Raw genomic sequence first — 26,886 nt, forward strand, 5'->3', positions numbered from 1 at the left:
CTTGTCCCAAAACCTCCTCAGATAACAGAGGCCAAGTCATGGCGAAGGCTCCCAGCAATACACGGCCACAATTAACATGATTCCACCATTGCTTCATCTGCAAATGAAGACACTGAATCAATTCTTCTGTTCATTGTCCAGCGTCAGGAAGAGAAGCAAATTTTTTTTTCCTGCCTCGTACAGATGGAAACCAAAGGGCCAAGCACTCGATAATAGGGGAATTTGTATTAGCATTAAAACAAGGAGCAGAACACAGAAGGCTTATAACACCGCCATTCAGTGACATGCTAACCATTCCAGCAGTACTGAGAGCAAACAACCAATATCCTGCGGGCAAATAGCAGTAACCACTCATCCCGATACACAAGAGCGGCCAAACTAGAAATTCTGTTATTCTGGCTTTTGTCTTTCTCTGCCCGCTATGTACAAGAATATAACTAGTATAATACTGCCCCTATGTACAAGAATATAACTAGTATAATACTGCCCCTATGTACAAGAATATAACTACTATAATACTGCCCCTATGTACAAGAAAATAAAAATCCATCTTTATATCCAGTGACACAAAAACGGGCAATTCATACTAGTGACAGTCACAGGCTTAAAGTGCATTTAAAATAATACGTGTTTCAACGGGCATGCCGCCTTAGTCATTGTGAACACTGATTAAGGAGGCACGACCATTGAAACGCGTATGATTTTAAATGCACTTTAAGCCTGTGACTGTCACTAGTATGAATTACCCGTTTTTGTGTCTCTGGATATAAAGATGGATTTTGGACTTTTAGTCCATTTTCATTAAAAGCACATAAGTTATTTTTTTATGGATATCACCCACGCTGGACTTCTGCTTCACCTTCATACTACTTCCAGCACTGCATGATCTGTGCGGTGGGACTGAGAGGAGGTGAGCTGATCTTTGTTCCTATTTTTTTTGGACTATAATACTGCCCCCTATGTACAAGAATATAACTACTATAATACTGCTCCTATGTACATGAATACAACTACTATAATACTGCTCCTATGTTCAAGAATATAACTACTATAATACTGCTCCTATGTTCAAGAATATAACTACTATAATACTGCCCCTATGTACAAGAATATAACTACTATAATACTGCTCCTATGTTCAAGAATATAACTACTATAATACTGCCCCTATGTACAAGAATATAACTACTATAATACTGCCCCTATGTACAAGAATATAACTACTATAATACTGCCCCTATGTACAAGAATATAACTACTATAATACTGCCTCCTATGTACAAGAATATAACTACTATAATACTGCCTCCTATGTACAAGAATATAACTACTATAATACTGCTCCTATGTACAATAATATAACTACTATAAGGGTATGTGCACACGTTGCAGATTTTTCTGTGCGGATTCTGCAGAAACCACAGGTAAAACGCCCTGCGTTTTACCTGCAGAATTACTGCAGATTTTGTGCAGTTATTGTGCGGATTTCGCCTGCGTTTTTACACCTGCGGATTTCTATTATGGAATAGGTGTAAAACACTGCAGAATCCGCACAAAGAATTGGCATGCTGTGGAAAATAAACCACTGCGTTTCTGTGCTGAATTTTCTGCAGCATGTGCACTGTGGATTTGTTTTTCCATAGGTTTACATGGTACTGTACAATGCAAGGAAAACTGCTGCGGATCCACAGGGCCAAATGCTCTGCGTATCCGCAGCCAAATCCACAACGTGTGCACATAGCCTAATACTGCCTGTTAGCTGTGAGGACGTGCCTCAGCAGTTCTCATCATGTCTGGAGCAAGCCCAGGGAGGGGCCACCCTGGGCGGGGAAGCTCCACAAGCGAGGCCCAGGCTTCTCGGCCTACACTGGGAGAAAGCTCCCAGGCTTCTTCTCGTGGGAATACGCATCCCAGAGTCACCATGAAGCAATGTAAAACAACAAGCCAAAGCTCCACTGCTGCCATGAAGGCAGAAAGCAGAGTGAATGTGAGTAAAGTTATGGAAGATACACCAGCTCCAGTAATAACAAGGAAACCTGAGGTAAAAGTGTCAGTAAAGTAGAGAAATGAAGCAAAGCCCAAGGTCCAGTAATTCCCCAAAGGAAATTTCTGTCAGTAAACAGCTCCAGCCTGGTGCAGAGAAGGTGAAGCAGACGCCATTACTGACCTCAGGTGTGCGGCTCACTCCTCCACACAGGCAGAGCCGGACATCTCTGGAGAGGCAGACATGGCAGGAAAACCTGCAGCAACGAGACACAGTGACCGGTTTGGCGCGCTCAGGACGCACAAGGCCGCAGGTGGGTGGCAGCAATAAGTGCTGTGGAGCCCGGAGCCAGCGGTGACACCATAAAGTCATCTGAGGTAAAACCAAAGGATACTCCTGCATTCAAAAACCCAGAGCCATTAACCAAGCCAAAACCTGAGAGGAGACGGCGCGTTCACCAGAGCTGTAGCTCACGGAGGAGATACCTGCCCTGGTGAAGAGGATGGGGGAGTTACAGGAGCACAAACAAATGCTGCAAATGGAGACCGAGGTGATCTATAAACTAAAGGCCGCTCATCCCGACAGGAAAGCCGTGTGTGACCAGAGACTTTACTCACTGGGTGTGGAGCCGGCAAATGTGGTCAGGGACATAGACTGTATCCTGGGGAGGATGGGGTCCCTGGCAGAGACCTACAGGGGCAATGACTGTATCATGGGGAGGATGGGGCCCCTGGCCGAGACCTACAGGGGCAATGACTGTATCATGGGGAGGATGGGGCCCCTGGCCGAGACGTACAGGGACATAGACTGTATCCTGGGGAGGATGGGGCCCCTGGGAGAGACTGTGTACAAGAATATAACTACTATAATACTGCTCCTATGTACAAGAATATAACTACTATAATACTGCCCCTATGTACAGGAATATATTATACTGCCCCTATATACAAGAATATAACTACTATAATACTGCCCCTATGTACAAGAATATAACTACTATAATACTGCCCCTATGTACAGGAATATAACTACTATAATACTGCTCCTATGTACAAGAATATAACTACTATAATACTGCCCCCTATGTACAAGAATATAATTACTATAATACTGCCCCTATGTACAAGAATATAATTACTATAATACTACCCCCATGTACAAGAATATAATTACTATAATACTGCCCCTATGTACAAGAATATAACTACTATAATACTACCCCTATGTACAAGAATATAATTACTATAATACTGCCCCTATGTACAAGAATATAACTACTATAATACTACCCCCATGTACAAGAATATAATTACTATAATACTGCCCCTATGTACAAGAATATAACTACTATAATACTGCCCCCTATGTACAAGAATATAACTACTACACTGCTCAATAAAATAAAGGGAACACTAAAATCCCACATCCTAGATATCACTGAATGAAATATTCCAGTTGTAAACCTTTATTCATTACATAGTGGAATGTGTTGAGAACAATAAAACCTAAAAATTATCAACGCAAATCACAACTAATATCCCACGGAGGTCTGGAGTTGGAATGATGCTCAAAATCAAAGTGGAAAATGAAGTTACAGGCTGATCCAGCTTCAGTGTAAATGCCTCAAGACAAGGAAATTATACTCAGTGTGTGTGGCCTCCACGTGCCTGTATGACCTCCCTACAATGCCTGGGCATGCTCCTGATGAGGCGGCGGATGGTCTCCTGAGGGATCTCCTCCCAGACCTGGACTAAAGCATCCACCAACTCCCGGACAGTCTGTGGTGCAACGTGACGTCGGTGGATGGTCACGTCTGTCATATGTACTGAACCTGCTTTGATCTGTGAAGAGCACAGGGCGCTTGTGGCGAATTTGCCAATCCTGGTGTTCTGTGGTAAATGCCAAGTGTCCTGCATGGTGATGGGCTGTGAGCACAAACCCCATCTGTGGACGTCGGGCACTCAGACCAGATGGAGTCGGTTTCTAACAGTTTGTGCAGACACATCCACATTTGTGACCAGCTGGAGGTCATTTTGCAGGGCTCTAGCAGTGCTCCTCCTGTTCCTCCTTGCACAAAGGCTGAGTAGTGGTCCTGCTGCTGGGTTGTTGCCCTCCTACGGCCCCCTCCACGTCTCCTGGTGTACAGGCCTGTCTCCTGGTAGCGCCTCCAGCCTCTTGACATTACACTGACAGACACGGCAAACCTTCTTGCCACAGCTCACATTGATGTGCCATCCTGGATGAGCTGCACTACCTGAGCCACTTGTGTGGGTTGTAGAGTCTGTCTCATGCTACCACAAGTGTGAAAGCACAACCAAAATTCAAAAGTTACCAAAACATCAGCCAGAAAGCATTGGTACTGAGATGTGGTCTGTGGTCCCCACCTGCAGAACCACTCCTTTATTGAGGGTGTCTTGATAATTGCCAATAATTTCCATCTGTTGTCTATTCCATTTGCACAACAGCATGTGAAATCGATTGTCAGTCAGTGTTGCTTCCTAAGTGGACAGGTTGATTTCACAGAAGTTTGATTTACTTAGAGTTATATTCTGTTGTTTAAGTGTTCCCTTTATTTTTGTTTGGAGCAGTGTAATTACTATAAGGCTGCTGTCACACTATCTGTATTTGGTCAGTATTTTACATCAGTATTTGGAAGCCAAAACCAGGAGTGGAACAAAGAGGTAAAGTATAATAGAAACATATGCACCACTTCTGTATTTATCACCCACTCCTGGTTTTGGCTTACAAATACTGATGTAAAATACTGACCAAATACTGCTAGTGTGACGGCAGCCTAATACTGCCTTTATGTAGAAGGATGAAGCAGCACTTTTAGACATGAAGTTTTTAAGTTTTATTTTTCTTACACACTTTGAGATGAATTAGCATAGGACCCAAGTTCCAGTAATAACTTATGACAAAACCACAATTTTGATATTCAGCAGAAATCTTAGATTTGCAGCAGTCTTCAAAGAAAATTTACACAGGAAAAAGTTTTGGTGCCCAATGCTTTCAAAAACTACCGTACATCAAAAGAGGCTTGTGTGAATGAGCCCCAAGCGGAGGCGACTCCACAGTTCGCGCTCCTGTCCATAGTTCGCGCCTATTGTATTTTTATTCTGACATCCAGACAAAGACCAATGACACATTCATATTTATACCAGATCAGTTTTATTTGTTGAGGCCATTTTTGTACAATATCTTATAAATCACAGTGACAATGTAAACCTGGTAAATTGTGCCTCAGTTTTTTTAGTTTAAAAAAAAAAAAAAAAAAGCCTTTCAAAAAATTAAAAAGGTCATTTAAAAAAAAAAATAATGTAAAAAACATCACTAACTTCTAGTGTTTCTGTAGGATGGACCCGAAGTGGACAATTTCCTAATAGAGGACACGAAGAAAAGAAAAAAAAATATATAAAAAAAAGTCACAGTAAGACAAACTCCTCGGTGTTAAAGCTTTTTAATTTGTTCTTTTCCTCCTTCGTGAAAAGGTCATTTTGCTCGTAGACCGGAGCGGAGACAAAATCAAAGTCCTGAGCATGTCCATTCACAAAGGTAAATAAAGGATAATTCTGCCGGCTGGAAGATTTCAGTACCTGGAATACAGAATAACGGCTCATGTCAGAGGAATCCTGAGAAATAGAGCGAATACAGAATACATATAGCGAAGTGTGAAAAAGTGAGATGTATAGATATATGTCAGAGCAACTGCTGAAGAAGTCCCGATTGTGAGTTTTTTTTTTTTTAAAGCTGAAGTCCTGGCAGATAAGGATTCACAGAATGGAATCAGGGAACTGATGTCTTAATAGCGCCACCAACTGGCAAGCAAAAGATTTGGCTTTTAAAAAGGAGATTTTTTTTTCCGGCAACATGAATAGAAAAGTCAGAGTGTTTACTGGTGATAGACAGGTCTGTCCCCAAAATACAAAAATCACTATTACACACAGGTTACACTGCAATACATCACATCTACTGTACAGCAGGTGTGAAAAAGATGGGTACCAAATAAGCTTTCACAGGTGTCATCACTCCACAATAATGTATGTACACAGCAACTGCACCAGCAGAATAGTGAGTGCAGCTCTGGAGTATAATACAGGATGTAACTCAAGATCAGTACAGAATCAGTAATGTAATGTATGTACACAGTGACTGCACCAGCAGAATAGTGAGTGCAGCTCTGGAGTATAGTACAGGATGTAACTCAGGATCAGTAATGTATGTACACAGTGACTGCACCAGCAGAATAGGGAGTGCAGCTCTGGGGTATAATCAGGTACGGACTGGGGCTGAAATTCAGTCCTGGCATTTGAAATCGCACAGGCCCATGTTGTCCCCATCCCCATCAACCAGATAGCATATAATTACTAATATTACCCTGGATGGAGGAAAGGAAGATTTTCTACAAGACCAATATTTCTAATGATACCCGCGGCCTGCTGGGGTAATTGACGGAGTCAGCAACTTTGTGCTCTGTCACAACTCCTAACAGTATGGGTATCTTGAGAACACCGATTCTGTTAACAACGTAGCAGACAAGGCAGCCCATGACCAGACAGACCCTTTTGGCATTTGCCAGAATTGCCAGATGGCCAGTCCGGCCCTGGGTATAATACAGGATGTAACTCAGGATCAGTAATGTAATGTATGTACACAGTAACTGCACCAGCAGAATAGTGAGTGCAGCTCTGGAGTATAGTACAGGATGTAACTCAGGATCAGTAATGTATGTACACAGTGACTGCACCAGCAGAATAGGGAGTGCAGCTCTGGAGTATAATGGGCAGCATGGTGGCTCAGTGGTTAGCACTGTTTTGCGGCCCTGGAGTCATATTCCACCAACGATAACATCTGGAACTAGCAGTATGTTCTCCCAGCGTCATCCATCTCCACCCCTCTTTGGCACTATGCCGTCAGAGCAGAGGGGTGGAGATTTAGGGAACACAAGCAGGTGGGAAGGTGTATATAAATGTTTGTGCCGCTGTGACGCACTGAGTTACAGGACTTCGATTGAACAGTCATTCTGTGCCGAGTCTTTTTAACCACTTTAAGGCCACTGTTACTCTTGGCAGCAGAATTTACAGTATTTGCACCATTTCTAGCGCTTATAACACCCCCCCGCCTTCCATGAAGTGATCACAGATTTTAGCTATACACTGCGACACCATAGTATACAGAACAAGCGATCGCAGGTTGAAGAGACCTTAAGGGGTTGACCAGGCTGTATAAATGTATAAATATATATATATAAATATATATATATATATATATATATATATATATATATATATATATATATATATATATATATATATATATATATATATATATATATATACATATACATACATATACATACACACACACACACACAGTGGGGCAAAAAAGTATTTAGTCATTCAGCAATAGTGCAAGTTCCACCACTTAAAAAGATGAGAGGCGTCTGTAATTTACATCATAGGTAGACCTCAACTATGGGAGACAGACTGAGAAAAAAAAATCCAGAAAATCACATTGTCTGTTTTTTTATCATTTTATTTGCATATTATGGTGGAAAATAAGTATTTGGTCAGAAACAAACAATAAAGATTTCTGGCTCTCACAGACCTGTAACTTCTTCTGTAAGAGTCTCCTCTTTCCTCCACTCATTACCTGTAGTAATGGCGCCTGTTTAAACTTGTTATCAGTATAAAAAGACACCTGTGCACACCCTCAAACAGTCTGACTCCAAACTCCACTATGGTGAAGACCAAAGAGCTGTCAAAGGACACCAGAAACATAATTGTAGCCCTGCACCAGGCTGGGAAGACTGAATCAGCAATAGCCAACCAGCTTGGAGTGAAGAAATCAACAGTGGGAGCAATAATTAGAAAATGGAAGACATTCAAGACCACTGATAAACTCCCTCGATCTGGGGCTCCATGCAAAATCCCACCCCGTGGGGTCAGAATGATCACAAGAACGGTGAGCAAAAATCCCAGAACCACGCGGGGGGACCTAGTGAATGAACTGCAGAGAGCTGGGACCAATGTAACAAGGCCTACCATAAGTAACACACTACGCCACCATGGACTCAGATCCTGCAGTGCCAGACGTGTCCCACTGCTTAAGCCAGTACATGTCCGGGCCCGTCTGAAGTTTGCTAGAGAGCATTTGGATGATCCAGAGGAGTTTTGGGAGAATGTCCTATGGTCTGATGAAACCAAACTGGAACTGTTTGGTAGAAACACAACTTGTCGTGTTTGGAGGAAAAAGAAGACTGAGTTGCATCCATCAAACACCATACCTACTGTAAAGCATGGTGGTGGAAACATCATGCTTTGGGGCTGTTTCTCTGCAAAGGGGCCAGGACGACTGATCCGGGTACATGAAAGAATGAATGGGGCCATGTTTCGTGAGATTTTGAGTGCAAACCTCCTTCCATCAGCAAGGGCATTGAAGATGAAACGTGGCTGGGTCTTTCAACATGACAATGATCCAAAGCACACCGCCAGGGCAACGAAGGAGTGGCTTCGTAAGAAGCATTTCAAGGTCCTGGAGTGGCCTAGCCAGTCTCCAGATCTCAACCCTATAGAAAACCTTTGGAGGGAGTTGAAAGTCCGTGTTGCCAAGCGAAAAGCCAAAAACATCACTGCTCTAGAGGAGATCTGCATGGAGGAATGGGCCAACATACCAACAACAGTGTGTGGCAACCTTGTGAAGACTTACAGAAAACGTTTGACCTCTGTCATTGCCAACAAAGGATATTTTACAAAGTATTGAGATGAAATTTTGTTTCTGACCAAATACTTATTTTCCACCATAATATGCAAATAAAATGATAAAAAAAACAGACAATGTGAGTTTCTGGATTTTTTTGTCTCAGTTTGTCTCCCATGGTTGAGGTCTACCTATGATGTAAATTACAGACGCCTCTCATCTTTTTAAGTGGTGGAACTTGCACTATTGCTGACTGACTAAATACTTTTTTGCCCCAGTGTGTGTGTGTGTGTGTGTTTGTGTTTGTGTTTGTGTTTGTGTTTGTGTGTGTGTGTGTGTGTGTGTGTGTGTGTGTGTGTGTGTGTGTGTGTGTGTGTGTGTGTATGTATATATATATATATATATATATATATATATATATATATATATATATATATATGTGTGTGTGTGTGTGTGTGTGTGTGTGTGTGTGTGTGTGTGTGTGTGTGTGTGTGTGTGTGTGTGTGTGTGTGTGTGTGTGTGTGTGTGTGTGTGTGTGTGTGTGTATACACACACACACACACACACACACACACACACACACTGTACGCTCGCCTCCCTCTGCTGCGCCAGTGTTACAGCCGTGACTGCGCTTCTGTTCCTGGCGGGTGGTGCGACATTGTATGAAGTGCAGTCACTGATTGGCTGCAGCTCATCAATATTCTGTCAGTGCGGAAATCTGATCAGACAAAACAGCGAAAGCTGCCGCCGGTCACCACGTTGAATCAGGGCCACTATGGAAGGAGAGTATACATGGTTTATGGGGTGCTTAATTAATAAAGCAGGGCATTAAATTAATATAATAAACAAAAAATCCCGCTTTCTTTAGAAAAAGGACAAAAAATTTTTTTTTTGATATCACCATGTCCATAGAAATTGCAACTCCAATTATGGGGAAAAAAAAAAAAAAAAAAAAAGTGGGGATGGGGGGAGGCAATTTTTTTTTAATCGACTAAAAGTATATGCACAAGTTTGATATCGCAGTATCGTACTGACCTAGAGAATATTATTGTTCTGTTATTTGCCTCAGAAAGGGAGGGTAGGGGAAAAAAAACCAAAAAAACAAAAAGCGAAAAATTGGTGGTGGTAGGGTTAATCAAATACTGTTAGTGTGAACCACGGAGCAGGTGAGCGACGACTCTGCATCCCTGAGTATTAGTAGAGTTCGTCCAGGTGCCCCCTGTGTACATACGTGATGGGGGCGCACACTGGTGATCACTGGGATCCGTCACACCGTATACGCCACACCGTATACGCACCTTTGTGAGTTCTTCTATCACCTTCTCAAAGTCCCGGGAGTTTCTGCAGTAAAATCCCAGTGCGCAGCTTGGGTCTATTTTCTTGAAGGGCATTTTCTTTGGTGAAGGACAGTGGAATGACTGCAGGGGAAGAACGATGTAAAAAGCTATAAGAATACACAACCTAATATAGAGGGGTCAGCCGAGCAATCCTCTGTGAGCCAAACCCCACTGCGTCGTGTCTGCACTGGTACATTGTAACAAAACGGCAGCTCGAGTGGGCAGAATCTGCTGTATAGTAATGTAACAGATCAACAACCCGTAGGTCACAGTAGTGATCGCTAGAGCCAGGGGTGGACTGTGCTAACGGGATTTCCTCTAATGGTATATATGGCCCCGATGTGCCAAAATAATAAGAAATAGCATAACTCTCCCCTATGATCTCCAGTCATTCCTCTGTCAACCTGGTCTTGTCCCCTGCCATTCTCAGTCTCTTCTGGCATGGTTAGCCTTAATTGTTGTGGCCAATGATCAGCTGCAGCGGTCACATGCTGATCAGCGCTGAAGAGGACAAGACCAGATTGATGGGCGATCAGCCAGTGAGTATATATTTGTTATAGCTGGTGCATCAATATGCCAACTTAAGGTACCTTCACACGAAGCGACGCTGCAGCGATAGCGACAACGATGTCGATCGCTGCAGCGTCGCTGTTTGGTCGCTGGAGAGCTGTCACACAGACCGCTCTCCAGCGATCAACTATGCCGAGGTCCCCTGGTAACCAGGGTAAACATCGGGTAACTAAGCGCAGGGCCGCGCTTAGTAACCCGATGTTTACCCTGGTTACCAGCGTAAAATCTAAAAAAAACAAACAGCACATACTTACATTCACGTCCCCCTGCGTCCACTTCCTGACTGACTGAGCGCCGTACAGTGAGAGCAGAGCGGTGACGTCACCGCTGTGCTGCTTTCACTTTCACTTTGCGGCGCTGAGTCAGAGGAGGAAGCAGACTGCAGGGGACGCAATGTGAGTATGTGCTGTTTGTTTTTTTTACATTTTACGCTAGTAACCAGGGTAAACATCGGGTAACTAAGCGCGGCCCTGCGCTTAGTAACCCGATGTTTACCCTGGTTACCAGTGTAAAATATCGCTGGTATCGTTGCTTTTGCTTTCAAACACAACGATACACAGCGATCGGACGACCAAATAAAGTTCTGGACTTTATTCAGCGACCAGCGACATCACAGCAGGATCCTGATCGCTGCTGCGTGTCAAACGAAACGATATCGCTAGCGAGGACGCTGCAACGTCACGGATTGCTAGCGATATCGTTATAATGTCGTTTCGTGTGAAGGTACCTTTAGAGAACGGGGGTCCCAATAAAACAACTTCCTATCTGACACAAATATGAGAGGAGACCCCCCTTACGTTTGGCAGTCCTGCTACAGTGATTGATGGGGCTAATGAACATGCTCATAACCAACAAGGTCAAAGAATGGACCCATCACTATCATTATGGGGTCCCCGGTAACTAGACCTCTATTAATAGGAGATGGTCCTCTTTGAATGCCTTCTGATCTCAGCTACATTATTTCCTGATACAGAGCTCCAAATCCCCAGCAAATTAAGTTTTGTCCTGCTTTCAGCTGCCACTACGGGGCGCTTAGTACAAGTGATTTATTAGAGTTCAATGGCAGAGAAGCCATGTGCAGTGAGCTCCCCCTAGTGGTGGCAGCAGGAAGGCAAAATGTTATAGTCTGTTTCTATCTGCAGAGATTTGGAGCTTTGTATCAGAGCTTCAGATTTGGGTGAGCATCTATCTAGTGGCTGAAGTACAAGAATTAATAAGACCAATTGTTAAGTATTAGGTTTACTGGATGCATGCTAGTGGCCAAGAAATAGCATCTAGGAGGAGTCCATCGTAGCGGCAGTCTCTGCTCGGTGCGTCCCATTTTTCTTTCACCTCGACTAGGATTTCCTCTCCCTCCACATTGACGGGAAGCAATGTTTGAACGCGGTAATGTGCATGTGATTCTACCTAATTAGATGTGCAAATCTTTCTGTGCGGAGTCTGAGCTGCAGTGAAATGTACATTACTCCGCTGGGGTCTGTCATTGTCAGGATATCTGGACGCCGGGCTCGTACAGTCAGCGTGCCAAGATTTTGGAAGAAATAAAGGGGGGGGGGGGGGGGGGGGAATATAGAATAAACTTCTTCCCTGGGGCTCCTCTCAGATGCAGGCGGCATCAACAAGACTGCAGGGTGGCGGGATAAAGGATTTTTGATGGGGTTGGGGGGGCAATATCATAATGGGGTCTTTTTGTAGATAACCTTACATTCAGTGAAGTTTGTCAGATGATCACGATATGTGCAGTGGCACAACTTTCCTCGCCCTTTCCAGGATTGCATTTTTTTTTCCCCTTAATGCAAATTTTTATTTAAAAATTAGAAAAACTTGCAACTTTGACACCAAACACAAGTAATAAAACTTCCATTCCCCGACAGCCAGCAGCGGTCTCAAATAGGAAGATAAACTCAGACTGAAATCCACAGGGCGGTGACAAACCATCAGCTGTGACATGTTACAGTCTTCAGGTTTAGACACTTCTGTTTGTTACAATGTATCTGCGCAGATAAGGGCTGTCCCACACGTCCAGATAATTCCGGTACCGGAAAAAAAAATCGGTACCGGAGTTATCCGTGTCCGTGTGCCTGGGAACTCACGTAGGCCATACGTGCGGCACACATGTGCCGCCCGTATGGCGAGTGGGTACCACACGGAGCGTGTGGTACCCACGCGTGTGGTACCCTGCATCGCGGATTCATATGTTCCCTGCAGCAGCGTTTGCTGCAGAGAAAATATGAAGAATAGTGTTTAAAATAAAGATCTGTGTGTCCGCCGACCCCCCCACCCCCTGTGCGCCCCCCCCGCCGTTCAGAAAATACTTACCCGCCTCCCTCGCTGCTTCCTGGTCTGGCCGCGGCTTCTAGTGTATGCGGTCACGTGGGGCCGATCATTTACAGTCATGAATATGTGGCTCCACCTCCCATAGGGGCGGAGCCGACTATTCATGATTGTAAATGAGCGGCCCCACGTGACCGCATACAGTAGGAGGCGCGGGGCAGAGAGGAAGGAGTGAAAGCCAACATGGGAGCGGGTGAGTATTTTCAGAACAGCAGGGGGGCGCACAGGGGGTGGGGGGGCGCACAGGGGGTGGGGGGGGCGGGGGACACATAGATCTTTATTTTAAACACTATTATTCATATTTTCTCTGCAGCAAACGCTGCTGCAGGGAACATATGAATGGCGGCTTCAGCACCATGTGGGGGGGACAGCGCTTACTGTAGCGCTGTCTCCTGCACGCACACGGACCCCAGACGGAGAACGTCCGTGTGAGGTCCGTGTTTTACACGGACCCATTGACTCTATTGGGTCCGTGTAATCCGTGCGCTCCCACGAACACTGACATGTCTCCGTGTTTGGCACACGGAGACACGGTCCGCAAAAAAATCAATGACATCTGAACAGATGCATTGATTTTTATGGGTCTACGTGTGTCAGTGTCTCCGGTACGTGAGGAAACTGTCACCTCACGTACCGGAGCCACTGACGTGTGAAACCGGCCTAACATGTATCAGTGTTCAGCTCAGAATCAGCGGCCGCATTCTTTAAAGTGTTTTTTTTTGGGTTGAGGATTGAGTAATTTTTTTACTTAGCTGTGAGATGCGGACCACTATATGCACCTACCAAATGCCTCTGCACCCCTGTACCTAAAGCACAGCGAGGCGCTAGCTCTGACACCTTAATACCCCATAACACCTAGTGTAAACCCTCACCTGCAGTGCTTTTATTATGGCTGATCGCTGTAGTGTCGTACCAATGTACGAGTATAAATGAACCATGATGCATCTAGAGATTTTTTTTTTTTGAGGTAATAACTTATAGAGGGGATAAAGACTTTAATTAATGGCACCCTGCCAATCATGAGGATGGGGTCAGAGTCACCTGCTTGAGTAGAGCATCTGCTGAGCATGCTCAGTGCCACTCCATGTGACTGACATACCCGAGCGCCGTACCAAGCCATCTGTAGCAGCTCCATATAGCTTTATAAAGGAGCAGGAGTGCACACAATGGCCCTACAAATAGTGGACTCGAGAGCCCGATCTCATGATCACCGACCAGACGCTTTTCACGCATCTTTTGGAACAACCCCTTTAAATGCGCTAGATGAGGCGGATCACTGTATAATCTCGTTTCATAATTAGTGCATAAATTAGAGGGCGATAACGGTGCCAGAACCTCGGTGACATTACCTCGAGAGGGAAATCCTTTGTGCTGACATCTACAAAAGATTGGCAGTAATGAGGATCCATGTATATCAAGCTGTCATCTGCAAGGACAAAACAGAAGATAAGTAATTCCAGAAACACTTTATTACCGCGCCGCTTACAATCCAATTTCTATGCAGAACAACAGCCGAGAAAAATCGCAAACAAAAGGCCCCTTCCACGCTGTGGCTCCTTGACGGATGCGCGCTCCTTTAACGGGACAGATTAACTTCTGGAATCAAAGATGCTTGTGTAAGCAGAATATTTTTTTTTTTTATAGAAAAAGTGATGAGTCTGTCATTTAATTTTTGGTGATGAAATTACTTTCACAAACACACAATTATATTCCGGAGTTTGTCGATGAAAAATGCGTTGGGAGAGCGCGGTCGACACCCAGGACGTATTACTTGTCATCTTAACGTCAACTCGCGGCGTTTAAACTGCTCGAATGTAAATATGTAAATAATATCTGCCAAATGAGGAGAGAGAAGGCGCTTAAACTTTCATTAGACGGAAGGTAAAATATGCCTTGTTTATGCAGCGCGGGAAATTAAAGATGCAGTTTGCAGAAACCAATTACAATGGAGGCTAAGTGACAAATGAGTGGACTTTGGTGGAATCTGATGAATTAATAGCGGCCTCGGTGCCGCCGTAATTATTCAGTTGGAGAATGGTCATTTATAAAAATCAAAAAAGTTTTTTTTTTTTTTTTTTAAATTAGTCCGGGGCTTCAATAATTGCAGCAGGTCGCTGTCTTATCCTGCATTAGATGACGCATTTTCCATGCAGATGGCAAAAGCGTTAACCAAGAAGATTCACAGGACCCTTATTCAGCAGTGACGTTGGCCGTCTGCGAGCGTAGCACCGGAGCCCTGCACACTTGCTCCTACTTTCCGCCATCCCCGGCGCCTCTTCTGATAATCAAGCCTGGCAAGATCATTACGGTGCGAGACACACATGACAACACATGGGGTCAACTACCGGTAATCAGAAGAGGCGCCGAGGCCGACAGCAAGTAGGAGCAAGTTTGCAGCGCTCTAGTGCAACACTCCCGGACTATCAATGTCACCGCCTGACCAGGTCTTGAGATTTGTTTTTTGTGCAACTCTAGACAAGACCATATCAAATATTTATACTCGTTTCTTGTATATTAACCAATTTTTATTTATTTTTTTATTAAGTTTATATTTCCTTTACCTCGGCGACTTGATTGGTCATTTAATACACAGCAATACTTCTGTATTTCAGGGCATTATATATAAAGGATATGGCAGACGCTGGGAACCTTTATCACATTTGCATCCTATGATGGCATTATGGAAGGGCTTACCTGGGTGAGAGAGACCCCCCCCTCCCACTACTTAACCGCTTAGCTACAATGGTAACCATAGACCATGGCATCTAAAGGGTGTGCAAAACCTTGGATAGAAATCTCTCATTCCGGCCAAGTGTCAGCTGTAAAAGCTCGCCGATACCAGCTGCAGATGGCGCGGTTTCATGTTGTGCATGGGTGACGGATTCGGTAAACCCCATGGTGGCAGTGGATTGGAGCAATGGAGGTGCATGTGTGACTTCCGCTCCATTCAGCCTCTATTCTCCCAGTATTTTTATTCTTGTACCCACCTTGAAATCCTACAAAGTAATAGGACTGCTTCGGTCTGCCACCGATTATCCCAACACAATATTCCAGGCTAAGCATCCCCTGAGGACGAGAACGCCAGAAATTACGTATGACCATAAAGTGATAAGATTAGATGATTCTATACGAGGCTCCCGATTACACCGTACACATGGGTTGTTACTAGGGTGGATAGTTCTAATTGCCAACCATAAGTGACCATGTTCATTCCTATGAGGGAGTGAAAAACCTCTGAGGCTGCTTTTCTCAGTGACTGGAAATCAAAGAAAACCTATTGTGAACAGTTTTTACTTATGGCAGTAATGGTACGGCTGTATAGGTGCTTGTCTCCCGATAAGAATGACACCTTTCTTGTAGTCATACGATGTGCCAGTCCTGAGATATGTACAGTAGAAATTGTATCAGGCAGGAAGTGCACGTGGGATGTGTTAATGCACTTGTTAGAAGCACTCAGATCACCGACACACCCCCAGTGCACTTCCTGCCTGATTTGCATACAACTTGTACTCTAAATTTCTCATGACCGGCACATCTGATTTCTACAAGAAAGATGTCATTCTTATCGGGGGACAAAGGGCTACACAGCCATACCACTACCTCCACATGAACAAAGACACTGACAGGTTCCCTTTATGAACACTCAGCAGATTAATTAAACTTTAAAATAGCCAGAGTGTGTTCCTGCAGAAATATATGGCAACCCCACCTCCCATCCTAACTTTTTCTACTCCTCCACTTTTAATTGACCTCACAAATAAGCCATCTGAACTTTCTACTCCACATTCGTTATATGTTCGTCATCTTTCTCCTCTATGTACCATATTCATGGTAAACGCAAACCCCTTTAAAAGTTGAATTGTGAATGCGACATAGGCCTCATTTATAGGAATAACAGGGTTTTATTTTGCAACTTAAAGACATAAAAAGTAAACAAAATACAAAAAAAGTGTTACATTCCAGCAAGATACAGCTATTCCTTTCATGAAAAGGAATATTCACATACCCCCTTGTAATCTCCGCACCTACCTTCACAAATTCAAAATATTCAATATTGGTCCTTTCTCCGCCGAGTCGGACAGGTACCAGAATGAGAACGGATTTATCAGCGGCGGTTTTATCCTGCGGGTCGTACACATCGTCGCGGTAAACTGCGGAAAAGACAAGGAACAGGCGATCAGGAAGGATATTGGTATCCTCTTAGGAGTCTAGATAGAAGTTTCCTACTGAATGACAGCAAGCAGATCTGGAAGACGTGGTAACAGTTTCAGAACTTTTAACAATATAACATTAATTTAAACAATTTCTCCAAATATTTAAACAACCCAAAAAAAAAAAAAATCCCAACAACTTACTTGTACAGTCCTGAGCGACGTATATGGAGATGCCCTGCAGCTCGGGGTCAGCGGACTCCTTCTTTGCTTTCCTGGAAAATATTGAAAACAGGTTTCATTGTGCACAATTTATTTTCCAGCACAGTTATAACGAATCCTCTTTTTCTGATGCACGGCGATGCCGACCCCATGTAAGTGGTGTAACGCATGACGTCGCTGTAGCGCCAGGCCACAAATGCTGTTTAGTCTGAGGTCAGCGGTTAACAAGGACCTCGTTCGGTAGAACTTTTCATCACTTATGTTACGCTCACCATTCAGTGGGCAGGACCTCCTGCCGACCATGATCTACCATCATTTATGCTCAAATTTAAATAGAATTTAAATAGAAGTAGATTCATTTTCTGGCGCAAATTCAATCAAAGATGGGTGCCTACTAATAGATCTGCCACATGGCGCCCCCGCACTATGAATCAAGGCCGGCTGTACGTATCGCGAGCGTACCTCAACAGGTGGGAGACAATGGCAGGACCGTACCAGTCTCCGGCCACTTTCCCAGACTTCCTCCCTATCCTGATCAGCCGATGAATCCCGAAGTTGGCCGCGGGGTGATCGGAGAACCAGGAGATGATTTTCCGGTGATAAAACGCACTTTGATTTTCGTCTAAGTTTTCTGTGGTTGGTCCTGGATCGCTGGACGTTGTACCGTAGGTTGGGGTGTTGTATGACGCCTCGATGGGGGCGAGCTTTCTGGTGCTGTTCTGTAACCAGAACTCTGCCTCCGGCCGGTAAAGGTCCAATGCGTTGGGCCACAACCAGTCTAAGATGGGAGACGTTAAGAGGCATCAGAAGGTACAGGATGAGCAGCCTATTGGACACTTAGGGCATCTGCTGCAAATAGGACTTAAAGATCATTTAGCAGCGTTTTCCTTTAACCCCTTCCCGGCAATGGGATGTACATGTGGTGTCGGGTGTTATGGCGTAGGAAGCCCACTACATAGGGGGCAGGTAGCAGCCACGGCCAGCACTTGGCACTAGCAGCAGTGACCAACGTCTAGCTCTCATCGCTGCTGTGTAACCCACTTTAAAACCTTTGTCACTCTAGGGCAGCGGTATTTGAGCAGCACAACACCAGTGGGGCATCCTTTTTGGTGCCCTAGGCTAAGCACTTGTCAGGTAGCTTATTGGAAATATTTCAATTTTTCATTTGTTTACCCCCAATACAATTGAAAAGAAAACCCAAGTAATTTTACAGAGACAGCACGAATACAAAAAAAACAAAAATAAGTTTTATCTATAGAGCTGCACTTATCCCATATCACCACATTTGCAATGTTGTTTATTTATAGTAAAATGAATGTTGTCATTCAAAAGCTACAACTCGTCCGACAATAGAACAAGCTCTCATACGGCCAAAGATGGAAAAATTAAAAAAAGTTATGGCTCTTGGAAGAAAGTGAGGAACAAAAAAAAACTTGCAAACAAAAATTGGCTGCAGCAGGGATGGGGTTAACATGCAATCTAGACAAACTGATCATCTGTCCTCTCCAAACTGCAAAGATTTACCCAAATATTTACCCGAGTTTCCGCAGCTCCTATGCAAACAGGTTCATACAGAGATCATAAACTATTAGTTACCAAGAGAATGCAAAAGTATTGAGACGCTTGTTTGCATGGGAGCTGCGTACACAAAACGGAAGAGATTTAACCATGTTTCTACAAAGTAGTTTTTTTTTTTTTTAACTTTTGAAAAATTGGGGCAAAATTGTTCATAACCTGGAAAACCAGCACCAACCTCGCCCTATGAAGTGAACCAGAAGCCCCTGAGCCAGTAACATCTGCCCGGTCCTCAGGGTGCAGCCCCAGCCGCAGTCTGTGCTCCAGGTCGACCCCTCCAGCTGGGGGAACTCTTCCCTGTACGTCAGCCATATCCTGGAAATAAAATCCTTCCGGAAATCCTCCACGTTGCCAAACGCATCTTCATTCGTCAATGACCCGGAATCGGAGCAGTCGGGAGAAGATTCAGACTCTGATAGAAAACACAGAAAAAAAATAAAAGGGGTTTCAGAAAGGACGATCGAGGTTTATAGAAAGCAGGGCATCGTATGAGACATCAAGAGGAGAATGTATTTTTATTTTTGACCCCTCCATGTAAAATGTCCATACATTAACCCTTATGGAGCCAAATTGGATCAGAACAAACCAGAAGCAAGTCATGTGTAATGGATCCAGGTAGGCATTTTGGGCATCACCGGCTGTAACCAATCTTGGCGGACCACCTGCCCGGCCCTACAGGAACTCACCTTCATATTTAAAATGGTAGCATTTGCCAAGCAAAAAGACAGGGGAGTTTCGTCTAAAATAGGTTCTCGTCCTAAGTACCCAGCCTAAAATTAAAAAAAAAAAATAGAGTTAAAGGGGATGTCCACTACTTAGGTCATCAGTAACAGATCAGAGGGGGTCCGACACCCAGGAACCCACAGATCCACGTAGTGGCAGTTATTACCTACTGCACTTTAGTTCTTATTCACTTCAATGGGAGCTGAGCTACAGTAGCCCACAATGGCCATGTGTGAAGCTGTGGCATTTAGGCTCCATAACGGCAACAACTGATCGCTGACGGTGCCAGGTATTGGAACCCACTGATCTGATGCCATATTCTATCACCCTAAGGACAAATCACCAAAATATGACCCCCCCCTCCCCCCTCAAATCACTGAGCCATGATATCCTGATCTATAGGATTTATACAGTGAAGGGAAAGAGCCACAATATGAAGAGCTGCAGGCTCAGAGGTCAGGGGAGGAAGTTCTCCGCTCGCACAGCTAGAAGCTCAGAGATGGGGGCAGGAGCCAGGGCTGCAGACTCCGGGGAGATCCTTACCCAAATATGGAGTGCGCCATCATTTGAAACTTTAAGACAGTAAGTCCCCCCCCCTAATGTTGGTCAAACAGAAAAGTCCAGACCTCCCCCGTCCTGAGCGCCTGGCTGGTAGGGTTACACTGATACATGGTAACGACTTACAGCTATAATCAGATTAGTGAAGAAGTTGCTGCAGAAAATGTAAAAAAAAATAAATAAAATGAGTGTGAGTGAGAGATATAGATATATATAAGCAAAAATTGGAACAGCACAAATCCTTTACTTATCTTCGGGTGCAAAGCCCTCAGACTACCCGTCCACCGGTTGTCTCTAGTCCAGAGGTGTCAAACTGCATTCCTCGAGGGCCGCCAACAGGTCATGTTTTCAGGATTTCCTTAGCATTCCACAAGAAGCTGGAATCATTCTGTGCAAGTGATTAAATTATCACCTGTGCAATACAATGAATTCCTGAAAACATGACCTGTTGGCGGCCCTGGAGGAATGCAGTTTGACACCTCTGCTCTAGTCCATACGTTTTCAAAAAAGCAGGCAGCACTCCATTTTCTTTAAGATAATATGCAGGATTTTAATGAACCCACATGCATGCATTTTGAAATCCACATTTAGACCTTTGGGCCTAAGAGTGTTCATCTTATATATCCACATTAATTCCCTTTTCTTGAGGACTTGCTCTCTGTCACCCCCCCTCCTATCCACTGGTACCCCATCTATAATTTTAAATATCTCTCGGAATGATTGCATTCAATAAAATGTTTGTGGGGCGCTAGAAAAGACAGAGTAAGCTTGTACTATAAGCGCTGTTGAGTCTTATTGATAAGTAAATGGATCACTGTGAATAAGGTACCCCGTGAGGCATGCCACAACCACTATGGCTATGGGAGATATGCCACAACTAATATGGCGGTAATAGGCGCTTTGAGCGTGCGCCTGATTATAGATGCGGCATAGAGATACTTGATTTCCTGTTAACAATATATGTGGATGTGTTTTTATCGCTAGTATTTAGATACTCCACAACTAAGATGGCGGTAGTTAGAACTCTGGGTGGTTTGCCACATTTAATATGGCGCTAATAGACGCTACAGCGCATGCACCCGATTTTGGATACCACCCCTAGGTGTCCGATTGGCCTTTGATCATACACGTGGTTATGACTTAATTGTAAGCGCTGGGACATGCGCAGTGAATAATTTAGAACGCCGATATCCTCCATCGACAGCATGTCTCTCCAGGGGTAAGCAGGAACAATTGTTGAGACTATTAATAGTCTACTAGATGAAATGACTAGATGTATGAACACCTGACACTATTTAGCATTAAGCACTTTATGTAACCAATAAGAATATGTATGACAAGTTTTAAAATTGCACTTTAATTGGCTGTAAGTGAGGGATGATGGGATTGTCTATATATATGCACTAAGATGTAACACTCACTGCTTGAGAAAGGCTCATTCAGAGCCGAAACGTCGCAGAGACATGTGGGTTCATTAAAATCCTGTATATTATCTTAAAGAAAATGGAGTGCTGCCTGCTTTTTTGAAAACGTATTATATAATTGTCTAAGGGTACTTCCGTCTGTCTGTCCCGGATATTCATTGATCGCGGCCTCTGTCTGTCATGGAAATCCAATCGCTGATTGGTCGTGGGCGTTTTGCCACGACCAATCAGTGACGGCCATAGTCTGGCAGCGAAATGCTTTACTGCCCTGCAGTCAGTGCTGAGCGCTCACACAGGGTTATTAATGCCAGCATTAACAGACCGCGGTGTAACGCACTCCGTTAACGCAGCTATTAACCCTGTGTGAACAACTTTTTACTATTGATGCTGCGTATGCAGCATCAATAGTAAGAAGATCTAATGTTACAAATAATAATAATTGAAAAAAAAAAAAAAAGGTTATTCTCACCATCCGACGTCGCGGCTATCCTCGGCAGTGTAAGCGGCAGGTTCCGGTGCCAAGGATGCTATGCGAGAAGGACGTGCCATGACATCACGGTCATGTGACCGCGACGTCATCACAGGTCCTGCGCTCATACCAACCCTGGGACCGGAAGCTGCCGCGTGCACCGCACACAGGCGCCAGGACTTCAAGGGGCCTTCGGAAGGTGAGTATATGTTTATTTTTTATTTTAAGTCTTTTTTAACCACGCATATAGTGCCCACATTGCTATATACTGCGTGGGCTGTGTTACATACTGCGTGGGCTCTGTTATATACTACATCTCTGTGCTATATACTATGTAGCCAGGCAATATACGTGTCTGTCCAATATACTACGTGCTCTGTGTTATATACTACGTAGCTGTGCATTATACTATGTGGCTGTGTCGGTTCTGTTATATACTACGTCGACTGTGCAATATACTACATTGCTGTGCAATATACTAAGTCCCTCTATAATATACTACGTCGCTGACCAATATACTGCATAGCTGTGCAATATACTACGCGACTGTGCAATATAATACGTGGCTATGTTATATACTACGTGGCTCACCAATATACTACGTGCCTGTGCAATACACTATGTGGCTATGTTATATACTATGTCGGTTGTGTTATATACTACGTCACTGTGCAATATAGTATATAGTACGTAGCCTGTGCTATATACTACCTACATATTCTAGAATACCCGATACGTTAGAATCGGGCCACCATCTAGTATGTATATATATATATATATATATATATATATATATATATATATATATATATATATATATATATATATATATATATATATATATATATATATATATATATATATTTTTTTTTTTTTTTTTTTGAGCGATTACAAAAGGCACTTACTGTATTTTACATTATGCCACGCAGATAAAAACATTGACTTCAGTTTGTCATCGGTGCCGCTGGCTTCCATATTCACCCCGTGAGAATGAACCCATACCGCGCCGAGGCCGGACAGTCACAGACCTGGAAGAGAAAGGTGACGCCACAGGGAGGTGAGCAATAAGAAAAAGTTCTGCAAAGTTACTTCTGACCAAGATCTCTGCTTCAGAGGTTGAACACACAGACAATGAGTTTTGGCAGCTGAAGGTTTGCAACAATTGTATCATATGGAGAATCTTCTGAGCTGCACAGGTGGCATCACAAGTCTCCAAGTGTCCTGATGGTTTGTTACAACGTATCAAACTCTAGCTCAAGGGGTTGTACCACGTACATAAGGTACAGCACTAAGTGTCCCATTATTACACTGCAGAGTATGGCAGCATTACAGGACTCCACTGCAGTGTTATAGGAGCTGTACGTGGCGCAGTTATTCCAGCCGTTTACTGACATATCATTTACAGATCGTAGACCATTCAAGGACTATATGGCGCCATTATGTGGGCTGTGATATGGTCGTATTATCTTGGCCATATATATTCTTTGCATTATGCGATATGGCAGTTTAATCTCAGCAGCATATACTGATTGTACATGGGCTGTTATACGGTTGTAGTATTATGGCATTACATGGCAGTATTATGAGGGTTGAACCATGGCCACATTATCTCAATGCGATATGGCAGTTTTATTTAAGTTGCAATATAGAAGTATTATCTTTGCAATATATGTGCAAGGATAATAGTGTTATTTCGGAGAGTACTGTATGGTAGCATTACCGTAGCATTATATGGTGGTTTAATTTAGGCTGTTGTATGGTGAGATGATCATGGCACTATCGTGCAATATTATGAGGACAGTTTTATTTAGGCGGTGATATGGTGGTAGTCACAGCACCATGTAGCAGTATTACAGGAGCTGTGATACAGCACAATTATCTTTGTACTATGTAGCTGTAGTATGGTACTTGTGATACGGCGGTATCTTGGTAGCATGCAGCAGTATTATGGTACTTGATACTGCGGTATTATCTTGGTAGCATGTAGCAGTATTATGGTACTTGTGATACGGCGGTATTATCTTGGTAGCATGTAGCAGTATTATGGTACTTGTGATACAGCGGCATTATGTTGGTAGCATGTAGCAGTATTATGGTACTTGTGATACGGCGGTATTATCTTGGTAGCATGTAGCAGTATTATGGTACTTGTGATACAGCGGCATTATCTTGGTAGCATGTAGCAGTATTATGGTACTTGTGATACGGCGGTATTATCTTGGTAGCATGTAGCAGTATTATGGTACTTGTGATACAGCGGCATTATGTTGGTAGCATGTAGCAGTATTATGGTACTTGTGATACGGCGGTATTATCTTGGTAGCATGTAGCAGTATTATGGTACTTGTGATACAGCGGCATTATCTTGGTAGCATGTAGCAGTATTATGGTACTTGTGATACAGCGGTATTATCTTGGTAGCATGTAGCAGTATTATGGTACTTGTGATACGGCGGTATTATCTTGGTAGCATGTAGCAGTATCATGGTACTTGTGATACAGCGGCATTATCTTGGTAGCATGTAGCAGTATTATGGTACTTGTGATACAGCGGTATTATCTTGGTAGCATGTAGCAGTATTATGGTACTTGTGATACGGCGGTATTATCTTGGTAGCATGTAGCAGTATCATGGTACTTGTGATACAGCGGCATTATCTTGGTAGCATGTAGCAGTATTATGGTACTTGTGATACAGCGGTATTATCTTGGTAGCATGTAGCAGTATTATGGTACTTGTGATACAGCGGTATTATCTTGGTAGCATGTAGCAGTATTATGGTACTTGTGATACAGCGGTATTATCTTGGTAGCATGTAGCAGTATTATGGTACTTGTGATACAGCGGTATTATCTTGGTAGCATGTAGCAGTATTATGGTACTTGTGATACAGCGGTATTATCTTGGTAGCATGTAGCAGTATTATGGTACTTGTTATACGGCAGCATGTAGTGGTATTCCGGGAGCTGTGATATGGCGGTATTATCTTTGTACTATGCAGCAGTATTATGGGACCTATGATACATAGTACAAACATAATACCGCCATATCACAGCTCCCATAATACTGATATAAGTACAAAAATTATACCGGCGTCTTAGTTTTATGGGACCTGTGCTATGGCGGTATTATCTCTGTACTATAGCGGTATTCTATTACTACTGTATAACACTTTACATTGGATAACATTTCTAAAACTAGGGTTAAAATCCAAGCAGCAGGTGTGATTTTCTATAAAACTCACTGCGGCATCAATCATTGTATGGACACGACAGTCCCCGGGGATCTGTGGGGGCTGCTGACCTGGGGGGCACAGGGCAGACACACCGCACACACCCTACACGACCACCATGGCACTATGTAACCGGCCGCCGGGTGACAACAGACCGAGCACCGGCCGCACTCACCCATCACAACTTCTCCCAGCAGCTGACTGCACCGATTGTTCCCTAGAAACTACATTTCCCATGATGCTCGCACAGGCGGCTCTACGGGAGGGCATGACGGGAATTGTAGTGTAAGGGGGGCCAGGGGGAGAGACAGGAGTCAGCTGACAAACGGGCGCTCAGTTACAGTCCACAGAGCGGCGGGTGACAGGGAACTAACGGCCGAGAGACCCCGGGACAAGGGAGACGGCGCCCGGTCTGCTTACCGTGCAGGGTCCGCGGGTGAGCCACAACGGCGGCTTCTCACCTCACCGGGCGGATGTTGTCAGACCACACTCACCGCAGACTTCCGAGAGGAGGGGGGAGCGGCACTGCGGCGCATTTATACTCCGGGAGAGGGCGCTGCGGAGTACTTATACCTCAGGAGAGGGCGCTGCGGGGTACTTATACCCCAGGAGGGGGCGCTGTGGTGTATTTATACCTCAGGAGGGGGCGCTGTGGTGTATTTATACCCCAGGAGGGGGCGCTGTGGTGTATTTATACCCCAGGAGGGGGCGCTGTGGTGTATTTATACCTCAGGAGGGGGCGCTGCGGAGTACTTATACCTCAGGAGGGGGCGCTGTGGTGTATTTATACCTCAGGAGGGGGCGCTGCGGTGTATTTATACCTCAGGAGGGGGCGCTGCGGTGTATTTATACCTCAGGAGGGGGCGCTGTGGTGTATTTATACTCCGGGAGAGGGCGCTGCGGAGTACTTATACCCCAGGAGGGGGCGCTGTGGTGTATTTATACCCCAGGAGGGGGCGCTGTGGTGTATTTATACCCCAGGAGGGGGCGCTGCGGAGTACTTATACCTCAGGAGGGGGCGCTGTGGTGTATTTATACCTCAGGAGGGGGCGCTGTGGTCTATTTATACCCCAGGAGGGGGCGCTGTGGTGTACTTATACCTCAGGAGGGGGCGCTGCGGAGTACTTATACCTCAGGAGGGGGCGCTGTGGTGTATTTATACTCAGGAGGGGGCACTGCGGAGTATTTATACTCCGGGAGAGGGTACTGGGGGGTATTTATACTCCGGGAGAGGGCGCTGCGGTGTATTTATTCCCCAGGAGGGGGAGCTGCCGTGCATTTATACTCAGGAGGGGGCACTGCAGAGTATTTATACTCTGGGAGAGGGCGCTGCGGTGTATTTATACCCCAGGAGGGGGCGCTATAGAGCTTATAATGAAATGGTAATATAAGGCTACTTTCACAGTAGCGTCGTGCACTGCACGTCGCTATGCGTCGTTTTGTCGAAAAAACGCATCCTGCAAAAGTGCTTGCATGATGCGTTTTTTCTCCATAGACTTGTATTAGCGACACAGTGTGACGCATTGACACACGTCGCTACCATCGTGCCACGGTTGCGTCGTGTTGCGTCGGTCCGTCGCCACCAAAAAACGTTACATGGAACGTTT

At 44.4% G+C, this 26,886-nt stretch overlaps 1 protein-coding gene across 3 annotated transcripts; it reads right to left on the reverse strand.

Moving 5' to 3' along the window:
• Positions 1–5,136: 5,136 nt before the first annotated feature.
• Positions 5,137–25,914, reverse strand: ATG4C (autophagy related 4C cysteine peptidase). Of its 3 annotated transcripts, none has more exons than XM_077277897.1 (11): positions 25,700–25,914; positions 22,952–23,074; positions 19,559–19,642; positions 19,051–19,284; positions 17,760–18,075; positions 17,280–17,350; positions 16,954–17,075; positions 15,912–15,990; positions 14,274–14,350; positions 9,982–10,101; positions 5,137–5,580 (listed from the first exon to the last, which is right to left on the reverse strand). In XM_077277897.1, exons 2-11 carry the CDS (start codon positions 23,019–23,021, stop codon positions 5,410–5,412), a joined length of 1,344 nt encoding a protein of 447 aa, XP_077134012.1. In that variant the 5' UTR covers positions 23,022–23,074; positions 25,700–25,914; the 3' UTR covers positions 5,137–5,409. The 3 variants fall into 3 exon arrangements, with proteins under 3 accessions (XP_077134012.1, XP_077134014.1, XP_077134013.1); XM_077277899.1 differs by lacking the exon at positions 25,700–25,914 and adding an exon at positions 25,455–25,591; XM_077277898.1 differs by lacking the exon at positions 25,700–25,914 and adding an exon at positions 25,292–25,428.
• Between the last annotated feature and the right edge of the window lie 972 nt (positions 25,915–26,886).

Source organism: Ranitomeya variabilis, chromosome 8 (genome assembly GCF_051348905.1).
Source record: "Ranitomeya variabilis isolate aRanVar5 chromosome 8, aRanVar5.hap1, whole genome shotgun sequence".
In the NCBI taxonomy this organism is placed as follows: Eukaryota; Metazoa; Chordata; class Amphibia; order Anura; family Dendrobatidae; genus Ranitomeya; species Ranitomeya variabilis.

What these genes read in the sequence shown, in the direction of transcription:
- ATG4C (XM_077277897.1), bottom strand. Translation starts at nt 23,021, where the DNA reads ATGGAAGCCAGCGGCACCGATGACAAACTGAAGTCAATGTTTTTATCT. An exon ending in CGTCGCTCAGGACTGTACAA is followed by an intron (nt 17,076 to 17,279) that starts GTAAGTTGTTGG and finishes TCTTTTCCGCAG; the next exon opens with TTTACCGCGACGATGTGTAC. An exon ending in TGATAGAAGAACTCACAAAG is followed by an intron (nt 5,581 to 9,981) that starts GTGCGTATACGG and finishes TCTGTATTCCAG; the next exon opens with GTACTGAAATCTTCCAGCCG.